This window comes from Dasypus novemcinctus, chromosome 2 (genome assembly GCF_030445035.2).
Source record: "Dasypus novemcinctus isolate mDasNov1 chromosome 2, mDasNov1.1.hap2, whole genome shotgun sequence".
NCBI classification, from domain to species: domain Eukaryota; kingdom Metazoa; phylum Chordata; class Mammalia; order Cingulata; family Dasypodidae; genus Dasypus; species Dasypus novemcinctus.
The window spans coordinates 6962590-6982725 of NC_080674.1; the positions used below are offsets into that span (position 1 = coordinate 6962590).

At 44.1% G+C, this 20136-nt stretch overlaps 1 protein-coding gene across 2 annotated transcripts in view; it reads right to left on the minus strand.

Moving 5' to 3' along the window:
• Positions 1-6037: 6037 nt before the first annotated feature.
• The window catches only part of SDHA (succinate dehydrogenase complex flavoprotein subunit A), a 35635-nt gene continuing 21536 nt past the window's right edge, over positions 6038-20136 (minus strand). For both annotated transcript variants that reach the window (XM_058306629.2, XM_058306634.1), the window contains exons 9-15: positions 18822-19017; positions 17959-18130; positions 15850-15968; positions 10195-10306; positions 9871-10001; positions 7318-7428; positions 6038-6321 (exon numbers count right to left, since the gene is read on the minus strand). In XM_058306629.2, the coding sequence (XP_058162612.1) occupies positions 6235-6321; positions 7318-7428; positions 9871-10001; positions 10195-10306; positions 15850-15968; positions 17959-18130; positions 18822-19017 (928 nt within the window). In that variant the 3' untranslated portion in view covers positions 6038-6234. The remainder of the gene's footprint in view (positions 6322-7317; positions 7429-9870; positions 10002-10194; positions 10307-15849; positions 15969-17958; positions 18131-18821; positions 19018-20136) is intronic.

Here is a 20136-nt window from a genome sequence, read left to right on the forward strand (position 1 = left end):
GCTGGACTACAGAGAAGAGCAACCACAGAGCTCTTCAGGGAAGACGGAGTTAGTCTTACACATTTATTCCTCACAGTCCTGGTTAAAGGTGTGTCCTCTGGACATTCTTGGGGTGGGTGGGCAGCTCTCAAATGGTAAATCCCTTCCAGCATTCCAATCTCCCTAAGCCTTTGAATTCCCTCTTCTACTACACACCAGGGCAAATTGGGCATCTCAACCGCAGACATGCTAGGCCATCTTTTGGCCCATGTTTCAGTCAGTCACCCACACAAACTGTTAGAGCCCCCTCGAACCTCTTCAGCTACAGCGTTGAATCCAAACTTCTGCTCAGTGCGCCCACATCAATAGATTCAGCCTGATTCAACTTTGTATTTCTTCCACCATTATCGCTTACCCTTAGTATCCATTCCCACACACATTCCTCTAATTTCTGTCTATATAAGTTGGAAAACTTATGCAGTTCTTTCTGAGCACACTTTACGTCCTCATGGGTCACACTCTGTATTTCACCTTTGGGGCTTGTGATTTTAGTCTAGTAATAGGTCTCAAAGACAAGAGAGGTGGTGGGGGTGGGTAAGGAGGATTAGAAATGCCTGGAAAACTACTGACCTCAGGGCATTCCTTTGCATTTTCTTCTGGTGGACAGGATTAATCTCTTCAGGCAGGGGTTGGAAGGCAGTTTCCTCAGGGCAGAAAGGAGGCTTGGCAGTGCATGCTGGAGTTTGGCTTGAACCTGCCTCAGGGCTGGGAGGAGGTCCAGACTCCCTGGGGCAGGCCTGAGGCTGGGCAGGGCAGGCTTCAGTTTGGCTGGTAAACCCCTCAGGGCTGGAAGGTGTTTCAGACTCCCTGGGGCAGGCTGGAGGCTGAAGGATACAAGGTTGACAAGGTGTGGCCTGGACAGGGCAGGCCACGGCAGGCTTATCTGGTAAAGTCTCAGCAGAATTCAGGGTTCCAATGTCTCCATCAATATCATCGGCATTCCATGTGTCTCCATCCCAATTCTCTGGATTCCACTCTTTTCTAATCAACACCTTCACTTAAACTGCAGAAACCCTGCAGGGTTGAGATTTTAGTTTCCTTTGTAACTCTGCTACTTGTACAATGAGGTCTGAGTTTGGTTCTCAGATATTTGAGCCTGTGGCTACAGGAGACAAGATTCTCTTTCAGGGAACACATATAAACTTTCGCATCCTCCATTCAGTGTTTAACTTTCAAATTTGAAGCCTTTAACTCACCTCTTTCTTTTGTAACAGTATCCAGAGTATCTAGGAGGAGCCAGCCAACATCATTGTACCTTCTGTCTCCACAAAGCTGTTAAGGTGTTGAAAACACTCTCATCCAGATCCTTGCATCTTATAAGCGTGGAAGTAGGGGAATCCAGTGATATGCTGCATATCTCGATTGTCATCTCTGTTAGCAGCCTCTTCGTTATTGGAGAGGGAGTCATCAGTACCCTTGAGTTCAATTAGAGCAGAGGGCCAATTGCAAAACTCCCAGAACCACCTCAGACACCCCATGTTTAAGGCTCTGTTCCTCAAGAACCACTCCTGGTACGAAGCTGTATTAGTCAGGGTTCTCCAGGGAAACAGAATCAACAGGAGTTATCTGTCAATAGTATATGATTTTAGGAGTCTCTTGCGTGACCGTGGGGATGCACAAATCCAGGTTCCACACGCAGGCTGCAACCAGGGGCTCCAAGGAAAGTCCAATGAAGGTTCTTAATGAGTTCTGGGAGACGCTGGCTGTCCAAAGATGAAGTGGGAAATTCTCACTCAATGCTGGAATCACTTCCCCTTCTAAGGAATTCAACTGATTTGATAAAGCCTCACTCACTGCTGATGGCAATCTCCCTGATGGATGTAATTGTGATCGGCTATCTATGATTTACCACTGCAGTAAGTCGATGGTGGCTAAAGTCCATAAATGCCCTAGTATTGCAGTTAGCCCAGTGCTTGCTTGACCGAACACCTGGGCAGTTACCTGGCCGAGTTGACACAACAGCCTGACCATCACCGCGAGTATTCAGACACCACAGTCGAGGTGCTTGAAGGTGCCCATTGCCACTGGGGCAGAGCTAGGAAATGTATATTCTTGAAAAGAACAAAGAAAAAAAAAATGAATTTATACCTATATTTTCAATATAAAATTTAGTTCTGCAAGGTTTTACCTAAATTTGGTTTTATCCTTGTCTCTTTTTCTTTCTCAGAAGATCTTAGTTTTAGCATTATCATAATTACTGTAAGTTTTAACTCACACTTCATTTAATTTGAAAAGATTAATGCCAACATTAACAATGAGACTACTAAATAAATTTGTCTTTAGACGATAGTCCCTAAAGCTGTGCACTCAAAACACTAAGCCACTTGAAATAACATTCTCCGGTTTGGTTGCCACAGGCCTAATTTTCAGTTCCTTACAGACAATGTTGATGCTACATGGCCTCGCCACAGCCCTGGGCACTCAGGCAACTTTGCCTGGGGTTTCTCTGGTTGCTGGAGTGCCTCAGAGGCAGGCCCGAGGTGCCAGACTTAGAACCCTGAATGCAACCTTCAACGCAGGAAACAGTCCCCTCCCGCAGGTCTGCAGTGGGAATGAGCCCTTGCTGCCACCAGTGCATCTCATACTGACTCTCTCCCCTTACCTGCTTCATTTTTGCACTTTTCTGATGCTGCTTGGGCAACCTTCCAAACTCTTCTCAATGTTAGCTCCCATAGAAGCCAATCCATGGCAATTAGGTTCATTCACTTAAATTTCTATTTTTCAATTTTAGGGATTCTCTTAATCATTTCAAGTTTGGAAACACATATCTACACAATTTCAAAGACAGAAATATTTCAAAGTGTGGTCTCACTTTCATCACCGTCCCCTGCACCCTTATCTCCCTCATAGCAACCACTTTACTTAGTATTCTTGCTAGTGTTTTGAGAGAGAACAAATGTATATATATTTCTTGCATTATATTATATATACTGTTGTGTACCTTGCTTATATATCCTGGAAGTCATTCGTCATATAGATCATATCAGCAAACTTCCTTGTTGCTTTTTATGGCTGCCTAGTAGTCCATCGCATGCAAGTACCTTATTTTCTATTGGTAGACATTCGTGTTGTTTCCAAAATTACAAATAATGCCACAGTGAATAATTTTGTGTGTAAAGTCATTTTTTTTTGTCAGTTTCTTTGCGGTGGATTCCTAGAAGCATAATTGCTGGGTCAAAGGTAAAAGCATAGGTGGTCCTGGTAGATGCTGCCACATTCCCCTCCATAGGGCTGTGCCTCTTGCATTCCCACCAGCATGTGTGAGAATCCTCATTTCCCACAGCTTGCAAAGAAAGCATGTCAAACTCTGGGATGTTTACCAATCAGGTAGATGAGAGATTACATTGTAGTATTAATTTTTTTTTTTTTTTGGTTAGCCTTTTTTAAAAAGGTTTTTTGAGTGAGATATAATAAACATATTGAACAAACATATTCACCATCCCCAAAAGATTTCTCATGCACTTGTCATCTTCATGCCACCCCCTCTCCTCAGTCTGCATAGAACCACTGACACACTTTTGGTCATTACAGATTTGTTTGCATTCTCTAGTTTTTCAAAGTAGAATCATACATGTATCCTTTTTTGAAATGTGGCTTCTCTTATTCAGCATGATGATTCTGGGATTCATCCACGTTGCTACATTCTTAGTTTACTAAGGCTGCTGATGCAAAATATGAGAAATGGATTGGCTTTCATAATGGGAATTTATTTGGGGTCACAGCTTAGTTGTTTTTTTTTTTAAAGATATTCTCTCTCCGCCCCCCAACCTGTGTTCTGCTGTGTCCACCCGCTGTGTGTTCTTCTGCGTTTGCTTGCATTATCCGGCGGCACTGGGAAACTGTTTTTGTTGCATCATCTTGCTGTGTCAGCTCTCTATGTGTGGTGTGTGCGGTGCCACTTCTAGGCAGGCTGTACGCTTTTCACGTGGGGTGTCTTTCCTTACGGATACTCCTTGTGCATGGGGCTCCCCTATGCAGGGGTACCCCTGCATGGCACAGCACTCCTTGCACGTGGCAGCTCTGCGCGTGGGCCAGCTCACCACACGGGTCAGGAGGCCCTGGAGGTCGAACCCTGGACCCTCCATATGGTAGACGGACACTCTATCAGCTGAGCCATGTCCGCTTCCCAGCTTACAAAAATGTCTAAATACAGGCATCATTAGAGACACTGTCTCAGCAAAAGTTGCTGCTGGCGATCCTGGATGCCTACCACAGGGCAATGCCAGGTGGCAGCCAGCCTGCCTTCTCCTCCTCCAGGTCAGTTTCTCTTTGAGCTCACGTGGACAATCAGGCACATGGACGGGCTCATCTCCTCAGCTCTCAGCTGTACTGTGGGCCCAGCCTCTTGGGCAATTAGTTGCTTCAGTTTCAGCTGCTGGTGATCCTTCAGTCCTCTTTCACATGGCGGGGTCAAAATTGGCATTGTCTTTCTCTCTGTGCTTTTGCTCCAGTTCCCAGTTTATGTAAGACCCCCGCAAGAGGGCGGAGACCCACTGGACCAATGTGGTCCAAGGAAAGGCCCTACAGTGATCACATCAAGTAATCTGATAAAGATCCCTCAATGCACTCAAAGGGCTCCACACCCACAGGAATGGATTAGTTTAAAAACATGATCTTTTTTGGGATTCACAAAAAAACTTCAAACTGTCACACTACATATACAAACAGTTCGTTTCTTTTTATTGCTGAGTAGTATCCTATGGTATAGACATACCACAATCATTTTTCCCTGTATGTAATGTGTTTTTCTCTAGCTGTTTACTGCCAAACAGACATTAAGCTATTTCTAATAATAATAATGCTAAATATAATATGTAACTGACTCAAAATTCCTAGCTTAATTTCAGTGGCTAGGTAAATTTCCATTAACCTTCCGCTTTTATTATGTCATTTCTGGTCAAGAACCTAAACAAATACTGGCTCCATATTTATCAAGTCCCAACTTTTCTACCCAACTGTCCAGGTGAGCTGGAAGGAGTCCTTGGCCCACTTACTCAATTTTCATTCCCATTACCTCTTTAACATTCTCCAGAATCTTGCTCAGAACCCGGCACAAAAAATAAATAAGGGATTTAACATTTGAAGAGCTCAACAACTGCTAAGCACTGGACACAGAAGAAAACACAGGATCTGTTCCTTGAAATGTGACATCTATGGGCAGAGAGGTGTATCCCTTCCCACATTCTTCAAATGTAAAATCAATCCAACACTGCCTAACTTGCCTTATGAAAAGCTCTTCCTACCAGAAAGACACTATTATTTTGTGATGAAAAATTTTTGGAAAGAACATAGCCATTGCTTAAAATGAGTTGGACCAATAAAAAACTATCCTGAAAAATAGGAGATTTCTATTTACTTCTACACCAGCTTCATTTGGTATTTGGTTATTTAAGTTCTTTACAAGTTCACCTAATAAACCATCTGCATACTACAACAAGGAAGAAATGTTAGTTTTCTTCTTTTGCTGTTAGATACCAATGTTCATTTTTACTTAAAATTAAACTACAACAGGGAAGTGGCTGTGGCTCAGTTAGTAGGGCTCCCGTCTACCACACGGGAGGCCCTGGGTTCACATCCCGGGGCCTCCTTGTGAAGGCAGGCTTGCCCACACGCTGCGGAGTGCCACCCGGCCCGCCAGCGCTGCTGCGAAGAGCTGACTCAGCAAGATGACGCAACAAAAAGGGAAACAAGAAAAAAACAAAAACAAAAACAGAAGAGTGAGCAGTGAATGGAAACGGAGAGCAGACAACAAACAAGCTGCAAGGGAGGGGGATAAATAAATAAATACAGACACAGAAGAAAGCACAGCGAATGGACACAGAGAGTAGAGAGCAGAGAGCAAGCAAAAAAGCCAGAGGGGGAGAGGGGGGAGGGGGATAAAAAAATAAATTAAACTACAACAAAGTTTCCGGGTTTTGTTGTAAAAGAATGAAGATCCATACTTGCTAATTCAGGTCAATAAAATATGCTGAAGATCAAACATTAATGGACTTGGAAATAAGAGTTCATTTGTTTATGTTTTATTTATCATTTCATAAGAATGAAGCAAAGGACAAAAGTTAAGCTTAGTGCTTCCTGGCCTTTGGATCACTGGCTGAACAATGTTCCTCATTCACTGGAGACAGGACTTCAGAGACCCATTTTTGGGCCATCATAAAGCGTAACAGAAGCTGTTTTTATACACATGGGGCTTCATCAGTAGGCGCGGATAGCAGGTGGGATAGTGGCACAGTCCGTCTCGTTCAAAGTTTTGTCGATTACGGGCCTGTAATCCAGAGTGACCTTGAAAAGAAAAGTTAGTCTTAAGAATACCAACAGCCATCCCATGTTGCTTTTTAAAAGTTAACTATAAAAGCAGATTTTCAGATATACATGCAGAACTTAAAAGACAAGGCATTCACTGGGGTATTTTTCAGTAACAGAAACTTGAAAGGGACCTGAATGTGCAACACTGGGGCCAGGACAAATCCTTGCAGTGGAGGAGAGCCCTTAAAACAGCACTGTACAAGACTCAACACTTTATTTCAAAATGGTAATAATGGTTCTCTCTCTGGGTGGACTTATCTCCCTCTAGGTGGGCTTATGTTAATTTTTTTCCCTTCTCTTTTTGTATTTTGGGTATTTTCTAAAATTAACATGCATTTCTTTTATAATCATAAAAAACCCCAAGCATTATTAAAATAGGCTTGTGCTAAGAGAGGGAAGCCTGACTTAAACATATTTTGTCAGGGAGTAGTGTTCATGATAAATTCTGAAAATTACTGATTCCTGGAGTTAAACAGACACACCAGGCACCCAAAACATTAAGTGAAGATGACAAAACCCAATTTAATTTCTTTAGACCCCAAAAGATGAGAATAAGACCATCCCTTACAAGTTAGGAAAAGCTTGCGGGCAAAAATTCAATGCTGGGCACAAATGCCAAGTGGTTAAATTACGCTTCAGTGGAACGAGAGGACACGCTCATATTGCAGCCTGAGCTGGATTTTCCCGTCCAGTGAGTCCCTGTCTCTCTCTGCCGCTCTGTGCCCTGGGGGCTGCTGAGGGCTGGACCCCATCACCTAGGCTCCGAGGCTGCTTCTGCATTACGCCCCATGCCACAGGCCCTCCGTGAGGCCCTCCTGAGACGTCTGCACTGGACTCTTCCCAGGCGGAGCCCTGACACGGTGGTGCTCCAAGCACATCGCAGTGGATTTAAATCTCTGCCGCACACACTGAACACTGAGCCGCAGAACAGGACGAACACCACTGCGGTGCAGCTGCGGGCACTGGACATACCTTCCCCGTGACATCAACGTAGGAAAGGGTGTGCTTTCTCCAGTGGTCCTTGAATGGTCTCTTCTGTTGACCTTCCAGGGGCTTAGAGTAATCGTACTCATCAACCCGTACCTAGGGCCAGAGGAAGCAAGGTCACCTCAAGTCAACACCAGACAGTTAGATTCCAAATTTCTCATTAGTCTAGTGGAGCAGTCTAAAGAGATCAAATGGCAAGCTCATTAAAACGACACTTGTGAGGCTGGTCTGACATGTCTCACCCCAAATCCTACAACCTATGAGGTCTGTATTCATCAAAGCAGATCTAGTGAGAGAAAGCGTTCTAGACTTCCCTAGTCTACTTTCCAATCCACCTTCCTTCCCGTCCACAATTCATAATTAAACACAAAACAGGAATTGGCTGTTTGTTTATATATGATACCTAAAAAATCTGAAGTAGGAAACCTGGTAGAGCTACGGATCTGAGCGTGTTGAGCATCTGTGCGTGGCCCACCCCCAGAGCCTTTGCTGGGCCCTCCCTTGGGGCCCCCTCCTGGCTCCACAAGGCCATCCCTGGTGTCCTGCCCATCCCTGACAAGTTCAGGACATGTCGAGTCACATGGCTGGGCAGGGGCAGAGGGACACCCAGCAATGGGACCCCAGGGCCCCATTTTTTGTGCTCTCTTTCAAGAATGCCGAAGAGATGATGCTGGCATTAGATTGAGCCTTTATGCATCTGTGGCAGTTTGATATTATTCATGAATTCCAAAAAGAGATCGATTATGTTTGTAACTGGTCTGTTCCTCCAAGCACGAGACCCCTTTGATTGTATTAAACTCAGAGGTTTCACTTTTACTTCATTAAATCAAGATTAGGGCTTTGATTTAACCATGTTACTAGGGCGACTCAGAGTCGAGACCCCACCCCCTTTGTGGGCTGTATAAACAGACGTTCAATCAAGGAGACAGAAGTAGATACACAAACAACACGGAGGAAGAGAGACAGCTCCACAGACACCGCAGGGGCCCTGGGAAGAGAGATGAGCCTGACAGTTTACAGATAAAGAGAACAGAGCAGCTGGGAGGCCCTGAGAGGTGAGCCCTCCAGCCTACAGCTCAGACTGGAAGCTGGGACCACGGAGCCTTAAGAGGAAGAAGGCAGGCTAAGCCCTCGCACACACTGCCCGCCATCTTGCTTCAACACGTGGCAAATGACTTTGGGGAGCAAGCACCTCTTATGGTACCTTGAACTGGACTCTTCAGGGCTTGGTAACTGTAAGCGTCTACCCCAAACATGCTTTAAAAAGCCAACAGAGTTCTGGTACTTAGCATCAGCACCACTTTTGGCTAACTAATACAGACTCTGAAGTCCTCTCAGTATTTTATGACTTTGTCTTTCTGCTCTGCATTCTGGGAAATTTCCTTTATATTTTCTATCGCATTTTTTATTTAGACATTTTAATTTTAGCAATTATGTTGAAATTCTCAAACACTCAAAGAGAAGCTGAAAGTTCTTAAGGAGTATCTTCTGCGTGGTAATGGGTAAGACATGCAAGATCCTCTTCAAATGAAAACAGAGCAAAACACTGGCTGCTTTTGCCTAGTGAGTGGGCACAGGGGTGTGGGGTGGACTGACCCTATACCTGGGGTCAAGTGGTGCTGCTACCCCATGTGCTAACTCCTCAGCACATCGACATGTAGCTGTCTAGGCTACACCTGCTGTAACCTGAGGCACTGAAAAGACTTGATTCTCTCAGCCCTCATAGGGCCAACCCAGACAGGGGACGCTTCCAGCTCTCCCGTCTTTACACACTATTAATTCGCTTACTAATCTCTGCCTTTAAACAGAGTACAAGGCAAATCCTAATTCAGCCCAGAGAGGTGGAAGAAAATTTAATAAAACTTCACAGTAGACCAACGCATGATTTCTCTTGCTGAGGCCATTCTCCCATTTGCCCATGTTCGACTGACTGTGCAGGCTGTTATTAGCACCCAAACACCATCCTGAACCAAAGTCTGTATGTTTGTCTAGTACAGTTACTCAGGTATCAGCCAGAGAGTTTTTTAATTCATCCTTTTGTTAATTTATTTTATCCTTAGCTTGCATTTGCAACCCCAGTATTCCTTTTAATGTTTTTTTTCCTACCATATGTTGAATTATCTTTTCTGGCAGGACCTAACACATGTGCCTTGAATGAAAGTCAATTTATTAAAAACAAAAAAACCCCCAAAAAACCTAGTAACCAAAGATCAAGATCTGTAATATTGTCCCTTTCTAAACCACAGGGCAGGTGCTTTAAATCTGGAAATCAGCGATCAGCTGACGCGGCTAGAAGCAGCCTGGCAGCTGTGAACCTTGCCCTAGGAAGGATGAGCATGTTTTGCTGACAGATGATGTTACACAGCAGGAGATGCTGGCCCAAAGCAAGACAAAGGTAACACTGACGCTGAAGATGGTGAGAGCAAAGGCAGGGAGGCTGTTTTTCTTGGTTTACTTTGAGAAAAGGTAGAAGATAGAGAAGCATGGAGGCAGGGACCCAGGGCACACACAGGGCATGCACTAGCCACGGAGCCGCACCTTGAAATCTTCCCTGGCGTGAGCGCCACGCGACTCCTTCCGGGCCTCCGCCCCGTAGATGGTCTGCATTGCGCACAGCATCAGGTTCTGCAGCTCCAGGGTCTCCACCAGGTCGGTATTCCAGACCATTCCTGGGGACCACAGCATAAGACGGGCATGAGGCGCCTGTGGCCAGCCAGAGGGACCGGGGAGACACAGCAGTGAGCAGGATCCCTTCAGACGCCCACCCAGGGGAGCGTGCCGGACGATGCGGCTCCCCAGGACCCCGTGAGGTCGGTCCACCCTGCATCCACTTATCTGGAAGAGACCTGCTCAGCTCCTCACCCCTGTCAAAGGTCTTCAGATGCTTCAAGTCCCCATAGAGCTGGCTGATTTTCTCACAGCCTTCCTGCAACACACTTCCTGTACGGAACACTGCAGCATGGTTTTGCATCGACTGTAACACAAAATATCACTTGCAAACTTAATCCATGAATCACATCAAGAATGTTAAAATTCTACATGTTTTTTTCTATATTCCATTTCTTCTAAAACATGTATGCACATTACACAGAAAAACTAGGAAGTGCACACCATGAGTTTAAACTGAATTTTTAACTGAATTTAAATGGAATTTCCTCAATTTTAAAATGAAGTTTCGATTGTGTCTTTTAAAAATGCTCATACGTTTCCTTACAACAAATCAAAACAAAATTTAAAGTATAACATTTTGCATTCATGGTAGGCACTTTGTGGAACACAGTCAGGATAGATAATTCCATGCTAACTTCTGAAGTATGAGAAACTGGAGGCAGAAAGGGCATACACCTCCACAGGCAACTGGGAAACTGCTACCTGCAGGCCTCGGGCACCAAGCCCCACGGCCCGCTCATGAGAGCCGGGCAGCGGTCCCTGGGGCAGGGGCACGTGGTCGGCGGTAAATGCTAAAGGAGCCAGCACATCTCCTCTGGTTAATACAAAGAGGAAATGCTGAGTTAATGCAGTGGTGAGCAGTAGGTGCCGAAAGGGGAGGCCATGGACGAAGAGGGAAGAGAAGAAAGGGGCCCAGGACCCCTGCTGCTGCAGCCCTTTGCCCATTTCCTAAATGGCTACTGGTCTTCTGGTGATTCTGTAGAAGGTCCTCATAGGACATCAGCCCTTTGTCACTCCTTTTAAAAAAAAAAAAAAAAGATTTATTTATTTATTTATTTCTCTCCTCTCCCCGCACCCCACACCCCAGTTGTCTGTTCTCTGTGTCTATTTGCTGCATCTTGTTTCTTTGTCCACTTCTGTTGTCGTCAGCGGCATGGGAATCTGTGTCTCTCTTTGTTGCGTCATCTTGTTGTGTCAGCTCTCCGTGTGTGTGGCACCATTCCAGGGCAGGCTGCACTTTCTTTCGCGCTGGGCGGCTCTCCTTATGGGGCGCACTCCTTGCGCATGGGGCTCCCCTACGCGGGACACCCCTGCGTGGCACGGCACTCCTTGCGCTTATCAGCACTGCACATAGGCCAGCTCCACACGGGTCACGGAGGCCCAGGGTTTGAACTACAGACCTCCCATGTGGTAGACGGACGCCCTAACCACTGGGCCAAGTCTGCCGCCCTAGCTTTTCAATTTTTGATAGTGTTACTAAAAAAATATTACATAGCCTAATGTGTCAATGTTTTCTTCCTCTGTTTCTTGATTTTTGGAGCACTAAGAATATCATTCCCAAGGTAAGAGTAGAAAAATAATTTTTCTTCTAGTGCTTTGAAGTTTTCATTTTTCACATTTAATTCTTCGATATTTTTTAGATTTATTACCAAACTTAATTTTTCTATAAGTGGGATTCATGGAATTAGAAATCAAAACATCTTGGGGAGTGGGTGTAGCTCACTGCCATGTACAGGGTCCCAGGTTCAATCCCTGGTACCTCCTGAAAAAAAAATCTGAGACAAAAGAAAGCCTACAGCTTTTCAACCAAATGGAGAGCAGAGGGAAGTGGATATGGCTCAAGCAACTGGGCTCCCATTTACCATATGGAGGGTCCCGGGTTTGATTTCCAGGGCCTCCTGGTAAAAAGCAAGCTGGCCTGCATGGTGCAGAGAGCTGGCTGGCCTGCAGTGTGGAGAGCTGGTGCAACAAGATGACGCAACAAAGAGAGACATAGAGGAGAGACAGAAAGAGACACAATCAGGGTGCTGAGGTGGCTCAAGCAATTGAGTGCCTCTCTCCCACGCTGGAAGATCGGGGATCAGTTCCCAATGCCTCCTAAAGAGAAGATGAGAAGAGAAGACAAGCAAACACAGAAAAACGTGTGGAGAATGGACACAGAGAGCAGACAGTGAGTGCAAGTGGCAGCATGGGGTGGGGGCAGGGGTAAATAAATAAATCTTAAAAACGCAGAGTGGACTATTTTAGAATGATCAATACAGTGGGTGAGGAGAAACAAGTGATTCAGAATCTATGCTACATTATCATGCCTTTTAAAAAGCAGATCAGATATAATTTGAAAATGGCAGAGTAAGGAAGTCCAAGACTCATTCCTTCCACCAAAACGACTGTTCAACAGGCAGAAACTGTCTGAAACAACTATTTTGAAACTATGGAGGCCAGAAGAACACTGTGTGACATCAGGGAAGTATAGGAAGAAGCAGCTGATAAATTACAGGAAAGAACTGTAGTTGCTTTCCTTGCTTGGAGTTTACCAGTGCCCATGGCACCCAATTCCCCCACTCTCACAGCAGAACAAACTTCTGGTGACAAAAGACATAGAAATCCTCTTCCCCAAGAACAAGTGTGCAAGGCCCATCACTGACCACCGCTTCTCCCTGGGTCCTGGCTCTGAGGCCACTACTGTTTCATTCTACCCCAGGTAAATGTAGCTGAGCCATTGTTTCCTCTCTGCCCAGACAGGGACGAAATGGAGCAGACTCAATGACTTAGGGCTTCCTTGGCTGAAAGGCTGCATTTGCTGGGCAGGCAAGGAAAGCTCAGCTCTGGGGAGCCATTGGAGAAGTCTTGCCACCCTTCCTGCCCCCTCCCACAGGGCTCTTTAGAGCTGGTCTGTGCTCCCTTCGTGGGTCCCTGGCCCTGTTTTGGCTGGGAAAGACCCAACTGGAAAACTCCTCCCTAGGGTAGCCCTCCTCCCAAAATTTGCCCTCTAGACAAAAGCAGTATGAGACAATGAAAGGAATGTAAAAATTATAGAAGCAGAGTGTCTGGGACGACTGCTTGCTTCAGATCCCCAGGAAGGGGGAGTTTGCCCCCTAAGAAAAGGAGGAGACAACAAACTCCTATAAACGGGAAATGCAGAACAACTAACAAGCAAAAGTCCAGGACAAGACAGAGGCCAGTGCGACCAGCAAGACGTGCACAGTGCATTGGCCTGGGACAGACCTTCCTGATACGAGGGCTGAAGCTCAAGAAAATCTATTCACACCAGCTGGTTACAAAACCAAGAAACAGACATCCTAGGGAGTAAATCCCAGAGTTAATGTCTTAAAATGTACATTGTGTAACAAGAGTACCACATCCAAAGGAAGAGGCAAAACACACAGAAAACACCAATGAAGACAAGAATGTGTACATACAGAACAAAGTCTTTAAAAAAATGATCTTAAAAAACGCTTAAGAAGATGGAAGAAAAAAGAGAGAAAGAACTACAGGATATCAGGAAAACAAGGAATCAGCAATATGAATGTCTTACTAAAGAGATAGGAATGTTAAAAAGGAACCAAGTAGAACTACTGGGGATAAGACCACAATAACTGAAGCAAAAATGCCCAGGAGGGTTTCGAGAGCAGACTGGAGCTGACAGAACAAATAATCGGTGAACTGGAAGACAAGACATGTGAAATGAGTCAAGCTGAAGAAGAGAAAGAAAAAAGAAATATTAAAAGCAAAAACAGCCTAAGACTGCTATGGGACACCATCAAGTATACCAATATACGCCTTATGGGAGTTCCAGAAGGAGAGAGAGAGAAAGGGGCAAAAGGAATAGTCCAAGAAAACTCTCCAAACTTGACAAAAGATGTAAATATGCACATCCAAGAAGCCCAGGGAATACCAAACAGGATAAACATGAAAAAAAAAATACATTTACCGATCACACTATCAAATACAAAGTACAAGGAGAGAATTCTGAAAGCTGCAAGAGAAAAGCAGGTTATTACATACAAGAGAGTCCCATGAAAAGCCATGGATTTCATAGAAAGAACAAAAAATAAACAAAGTAAGAGCAAAGGAAAAAAAAAAAAAGAAGCCATGGAGGCAAGGTGGCAGTGGGTTGAAATACTTAAAGTGCTGGAGGAAAACAACTGCCAGTCAAGATTTTATCTCCGGTGAGACTCAAAAATGAGGGGGAAATTAAGATATCACCAGAGGAACAAAAACTGAGGGAGCTCCTTACCACCAGCCCTGCCCTCCAAGCAGTGCGAACAGGAGTTCTTCAGACTGAAGAAAGGACATGAGACAGTGATTCAAAGAGGCATAAAGAAATAAAGACTGCTAGTAAAGGTAACCGTTTGGGTAATTATTTAGGATGTTAAATTTTAACCCTATGGTAATCACAAGGAAAAGAGATGAAAAATATATCCAGATAGAAATGAATAGGCACTCAATATGGTACACTACTATAAAGCAAACAAATATAAAAGTAGGCTTTGGCAGAAGGGACAGAAAAGATTTGCAGAGGCAAAACGGTAGCGGCGTCTTCCCTCCAAGGAGAGCTGAATGTCCTAATAACTCACTATTTTACAAGGGCATGTAAATCTTTGCATATCTATTGCTTACTGAAGATATATTTCCAGGTGAGCAATGTCTGGATCAAAGCTGGTTTGGCAACAACTAGTCCCTTCCGAAAGATCACACTGCGCCTCGCCGCTGCGTTAGGCATTTTCCACCTGCTGGCCGGCACGACCTATGTCATTTACTCCTTTCCTCGATGGTGACTGAACACTGAGATGGCAGTGCTCTTTTATGTTCTGTTTCATTACTGTTAGGTTGGCCATCTCTTCAAAGCTTGGTGGCTATTTCTGTTTCTTTTCCTATAAATTTCTTGTTCATATTCTATGATCAGTTTTCTATGGGGTGAGGTTTTTCCTGATTATTTGTAAAAGCTTTGCATGTATTAAATAAAATTATTTCTTTGCATGAAATATGTGAGCATACATGAACATTACCTTTTGTAACTCACAATTTTTCATTTTACTTCATTTGAGGTGTTTTAAGTGTTGACAAGCTTTGTTTTTCCTTTATGGTTTCTAGGAGAGACGTGCCAGCGCAGTGCTTAGGAGGGTGTTTAAGTCAGGATACTGGGCTTGCACCCCTGCTCGGCCACATGAGCTCGATAACCGTGGGCGCTGACATTCCCGTCTCCGCTTCTGGATGGTCTGGAGGCCCCGAGTACACACCAGTTTGTCCCCCTCCCTGTTTTTCTCTGCCTCTCCCTATCACTCCCATTCTCTGATGAATGATCCTGCAAAAAGGTTAACCCCTTCTGTGTGCAGATGGCCCTTGGAGGGTTATTTCTTAAATATAACAAGAGATACAGTAAAACTGCTTTTCTGAAAATGAGCAATGAGATGTGAATGCAAGTGCCATGACGGGCTTCTGAGAAGCCCATTACTTCAAGGAAGCTGATCAACTGGGAACTGAAATTCTTTTGACCTTCCACTATTCCTCCATCTTCAGGCCTGGGATAGCCATATGATGGCTGGAGACCCAGCAGCCATCCTAGACCATAAAGTGCCCTGAGCATGGAAGCCATGTGCAAGCACACTGCGGTGTAGAGAAGGCGCCCGAGCCCCTGATACCACAAGTTATTTCTGCCCTCGAATGCCTATTCTAGCCTCTTTTTTAAAAAAGGTATGGATGGCCCATATCTCTTAGAAGCAGGTAAACTGAATCCTAAATGAATGACATGACAAGAAAAACGTCCTGCTGCTCTTTACCCCCAGCCAGCGCACAGAAGACACTCCACCTGTGCTCCCTCCGGAGCAGAGCGCAGGTCGTGCTCACCTTCTGCATGCTGAGGCGTAGCTCCGACGTTCTGATGCTTCCTTCAGAAAACCTCAATTTGTCAAGATTCATGACAGATTCTTCTCCAGCATTTGCTTTAATTGGGGGAACTTTATCTCCTAATATAAAAAAAAGCTAGATTTAATTTTGAAAAATAAACATTTGAAAAAAATGGATGAGACACAAAAAATGTGTATCATACCATTGACAGAGTTTAGAAAATGCAGAAGTAACCTGAGCTAATGCTGCCCGGGCAGCCCTATAATTGAGGAATTGTTTATCAGGGGCCAATTCTACAGAATAAACACAGAAACAAAACTTGTTACACAGTAGGTGCCCATAAGTAATCTCTGAATGAACAGCAACCACCTCTAATGTAGAAAAACCCAATTTATGCAAACAGACCTTGCACCATTACTTTTCTAAGGGAAATATTTTCCAAGTATTTTCTTCAGCAGGTAACAGGAAGCAGAAGCCTGCAATTAGGCCTCTCACTCCCTCTCGGGCACTGGGCTCTGCTCTCCAAAGGGGACCCACTGCTCCCTGTGTGTCTGCTCAAGCACTTCTAGGCATGCTTACTGCTTCTTTTACTTTTATCAATTTTTTTAAAAGCTATGATTCAGAAAACCCTTTTTCTTTTGGTGTACAGTTTTCACACAGGTGTAGATTTGTGCAGCCCCCACATAACCAGAACACAGTAAAATCCACCCCTCTTAGAGTAGTGTTCTGCACGTGTGGACCAATGCAGAGCTGGGCAGGCACTACACGAGACAGAGCTCCTGGCAACCATTGAACTCTTTTCTTCTTTATAGTTCTACAGCTCAGCTCTTTCTAGAGTGCCATATAAATCAAGTCATATATTGTGCAGCCTTTTGAGTCTGGCTTCTTTCATCAGCACAATGCACTTGAAATTCATCCATGGTGCTGCATGTATGGTAATTTGGCCCTTTTCACTGCTGAGTTTTAAAACAATTTTTAAAAATGTTCATTGATCCTTCAGATATAAGTACAGGGTATTTTTTTTTTTTTAGGGTATTCTTTTATAACCTTTTTTTTTTTCCTTCATTTTCAGAGAGAAGGAAGCTCAAATTTTCTGCTTTGCTCTGTGAAATTTAATCTCAGTCCTCACTGCTACAAAATGGAGGACCATATAGAGAAATGAGCCAATATGGTATCAGAAAATACAGATTTGAATCTTGCTTTTGCAAATGACTGGCAATAACTGGAGACAAGGCACCATCTCCCAGCGCTTCAGCTTCCTGGGGCTGTTGATCAAATCATCTCAGAGAATATATCTGAAGATGCAACCTGCCACTTTCATCATTTGCATCTTCATAACCGTAGACATGGAAGGGGGTAGGGTAGGCCTAACACTTGCTATACTTTCAGTTTGGATGTAACTATCTAAGGACTGTATTTAATTAGCGGGTTAATCATGACTGTGATAATCTCCATGTCATTGCTTCATCACAGGAAAGGCATCCCATCTACTGCAGTGTGGGTCCAAGCAGGAGGCACTACCACCCTGGCTCTGATTAACGGGACTTCACTGGACTCACGCTTTCAGCAGATATTTTTTACTCTTGCAGGTTATTTAAGCTACCAGAAGAAAATCAACTGACAGCCATTCTATCCCTGCAGGGATAAGCTATCATTTACCCTTTCCATAAAAAATAATTATATTTTGTGTTTTAGAAAAGTTTAAACATATTTTCTATATGCATGAAGTTCACTTATTATTCATTTACACCTACAGTTTAAAATATTTCAAGTAATTTATATGAGACAAATAATATATAATAAACTTCCCCTCAAAATAACAATGTCCAAGTAGTGACTTTTCCAAGCAGAACACAGCACTGCAAAGAATAGGTATGACCAAAGAAACTTTACCTTCTTACCTACAAGACCCCCGTTCCTGCAATACCACCCATGTCTAGTAACTCTACCACTAGAGAATCTCTGGACCTCACTGTTTCCTTGCTTCTAGGGGGAAAAAAAGAGTCAGAATACAACCAAATGATGACTAAGCACATTTCCAGTTAAAAATCAAGACTTTGCAACTTCCTGCCTTCAGAAAACAGCTTGTCTGCTGGAGGACACACATACCGGGTCTGCAAGACTCCGCGATACTCAGGGCGCACGCACGGCCAAAGACCACCAGGTCCAGGAGGGAGTTTGCGCCAAGCCGGTTGGCACCGTGGACGGAGGCACAGGCGGCCTCCCCACAGGCATACAGCCCAGGCACGATTTGGTCCTTGCCGTTCACATGCCGTAGAACCTATCAGGCAAAAAGAGTTAGGATGAACATCAACATGCAACGTCTTCCCAGGCCTGCTTCCCTCAGTGGAGTACCTGCGTGTTAGGCTGGGAGGGTAGGGGGAGAGCAGAGACAGGGTTTACTTTCAGCGTAAACATACCCTCCTGCTGCCCGTTTAGCAGCATTTCTGAATTTTGTTTCTCAAACGCCAGCATCTATAACTTCAATTCCACATATGAAGTTCATTAGAAATCTCACCCCACTTTATTCCCCAGACTGTGATTTTGGAAGGATCTTAGACTGGAGGCAGAAGACTGGGTTGTAGTTCAGACTCCTACACTTAGTATTCATCTAAAAAGTGACAGTGGCAATTTCCACCCACCGTACAGAGTAGCAATGAAACTAAAATAAAGTAACTGACTGGAAAGTTCTTTGTGAACTTCCCATGCAAAAGGTATTAACTGTAACAATCACCCAATTTATAAGGTCATTGTAAGAATAAGATAGGAAAAGAGTTAAAACATGAAAAACTGCAAAAGATGTATCTGTGACTATTTACTAAGGAAGAATTAATAAACTATTAGCAACTGGTTGCTATAAAGAGATAAGTAAAATAACTGGAACACAACTGAGGGCCCCCTTCTCCCTTGCAGCGACAGCAGCTTAAAACAGAGGAGAAAGCAGGTCTTCTCCCGGGGCTGGGGCCCATCACCTGCCCCCGGTAGTTTGTGGGGATGCCGCCCATGTTGTAGTGCACAGTGGGGAGCACAGGGATGGGCTCCTTGGTGACGTCCACGCCCGTGAAGACCATGGCCGTCTCAGAGATCCCGGGCAGGCGCATGGCGATCTGCTGCGGGGGCAGGTGGTGCAACTGCAGGTAGACATGATCCTTTTCAGGGCCACAGCCTCTGGTAGCAGAAAAAAGATGACAAAATAAGGCAAAAAATATTACAAGTCACATTTAATTATAAAAAAATTGAGATTACAAAATCATAAAGCACATAAGGGCCAAGATTCTTTGATACTGGTAAAATATGATTTATAATCTCAGAAAGTAGTTTCTCACAATGCCAACAGTTTTATAAGGGACAAAAAGCATGACAAAGATAGTAATTTTACAAGGAAAATTGTTGCACTGCCAACTATTCTAAATATGCACCTTTAAATACAGGAGCATGGTATATTCCTTTAATGAATTGAAAAATAAAGCAGTAGGGTGGCACTTTCAGATGTTCTTTATATAAGAGGGGTATCACCTACTGCTGAAGATGACACCCAGTTTAGTATCTTCAGGTAGAACATAACCATCACGTTACATTTGGCGTATACATAACTAATATAATTGTGCTATTGAACATTCTGGTACAAATTCTTTCTCTAGAAGAAAACAGTATTTGAATGTCATTCTCACCCAGAATCTAGAAATGGTCACTCACACATCAAATGTTTTCTGAGCACTGACTCTGGGATAGGGAGTATTCCAGGTTCTGGGGACACATCAGTAAACAAGAGAGACAATAATTCCTCTCTCTTGGAGCTTTCCTCCCAGTTTTGGGGTTCACAATTTGTTGCATTCTCCTTGAGAAATGCTTGAGAAAGTCCTCTTATGCCAAAAACTCCTAAGAACCATTTGTCTTCCCTTCATTATTTATATAAAATTGTAAAATTTCTTAAAGACCACACCACATTTTATGCTGAAGAACTATTCAAAGTTAATAAGTAACATCATTTGAGGAACAGTATTAGGTACTGGAGAGGCCTAAAGCTTTTTACTGAAGTTCAAATAACCTACAAACCTCAAACCAAAGCATTCATGGGTATAAAAAATGCAGGATGGGCTCTTGTCCTGCCCTCTGCGCACTGCTCTCACCATTTTTCCTCCGCCATGTGGCCATGCAAGTAACCCCGGGGATTTATAATCAATAATGGGAAATCGTACCTTGTAAATCATCCCTTTTCACCCCCTTCCTCTCTACCTGGGACCCCTGCTCTGTTATTTTCTCCAATTTCTCTTCCCTCCCTACCTG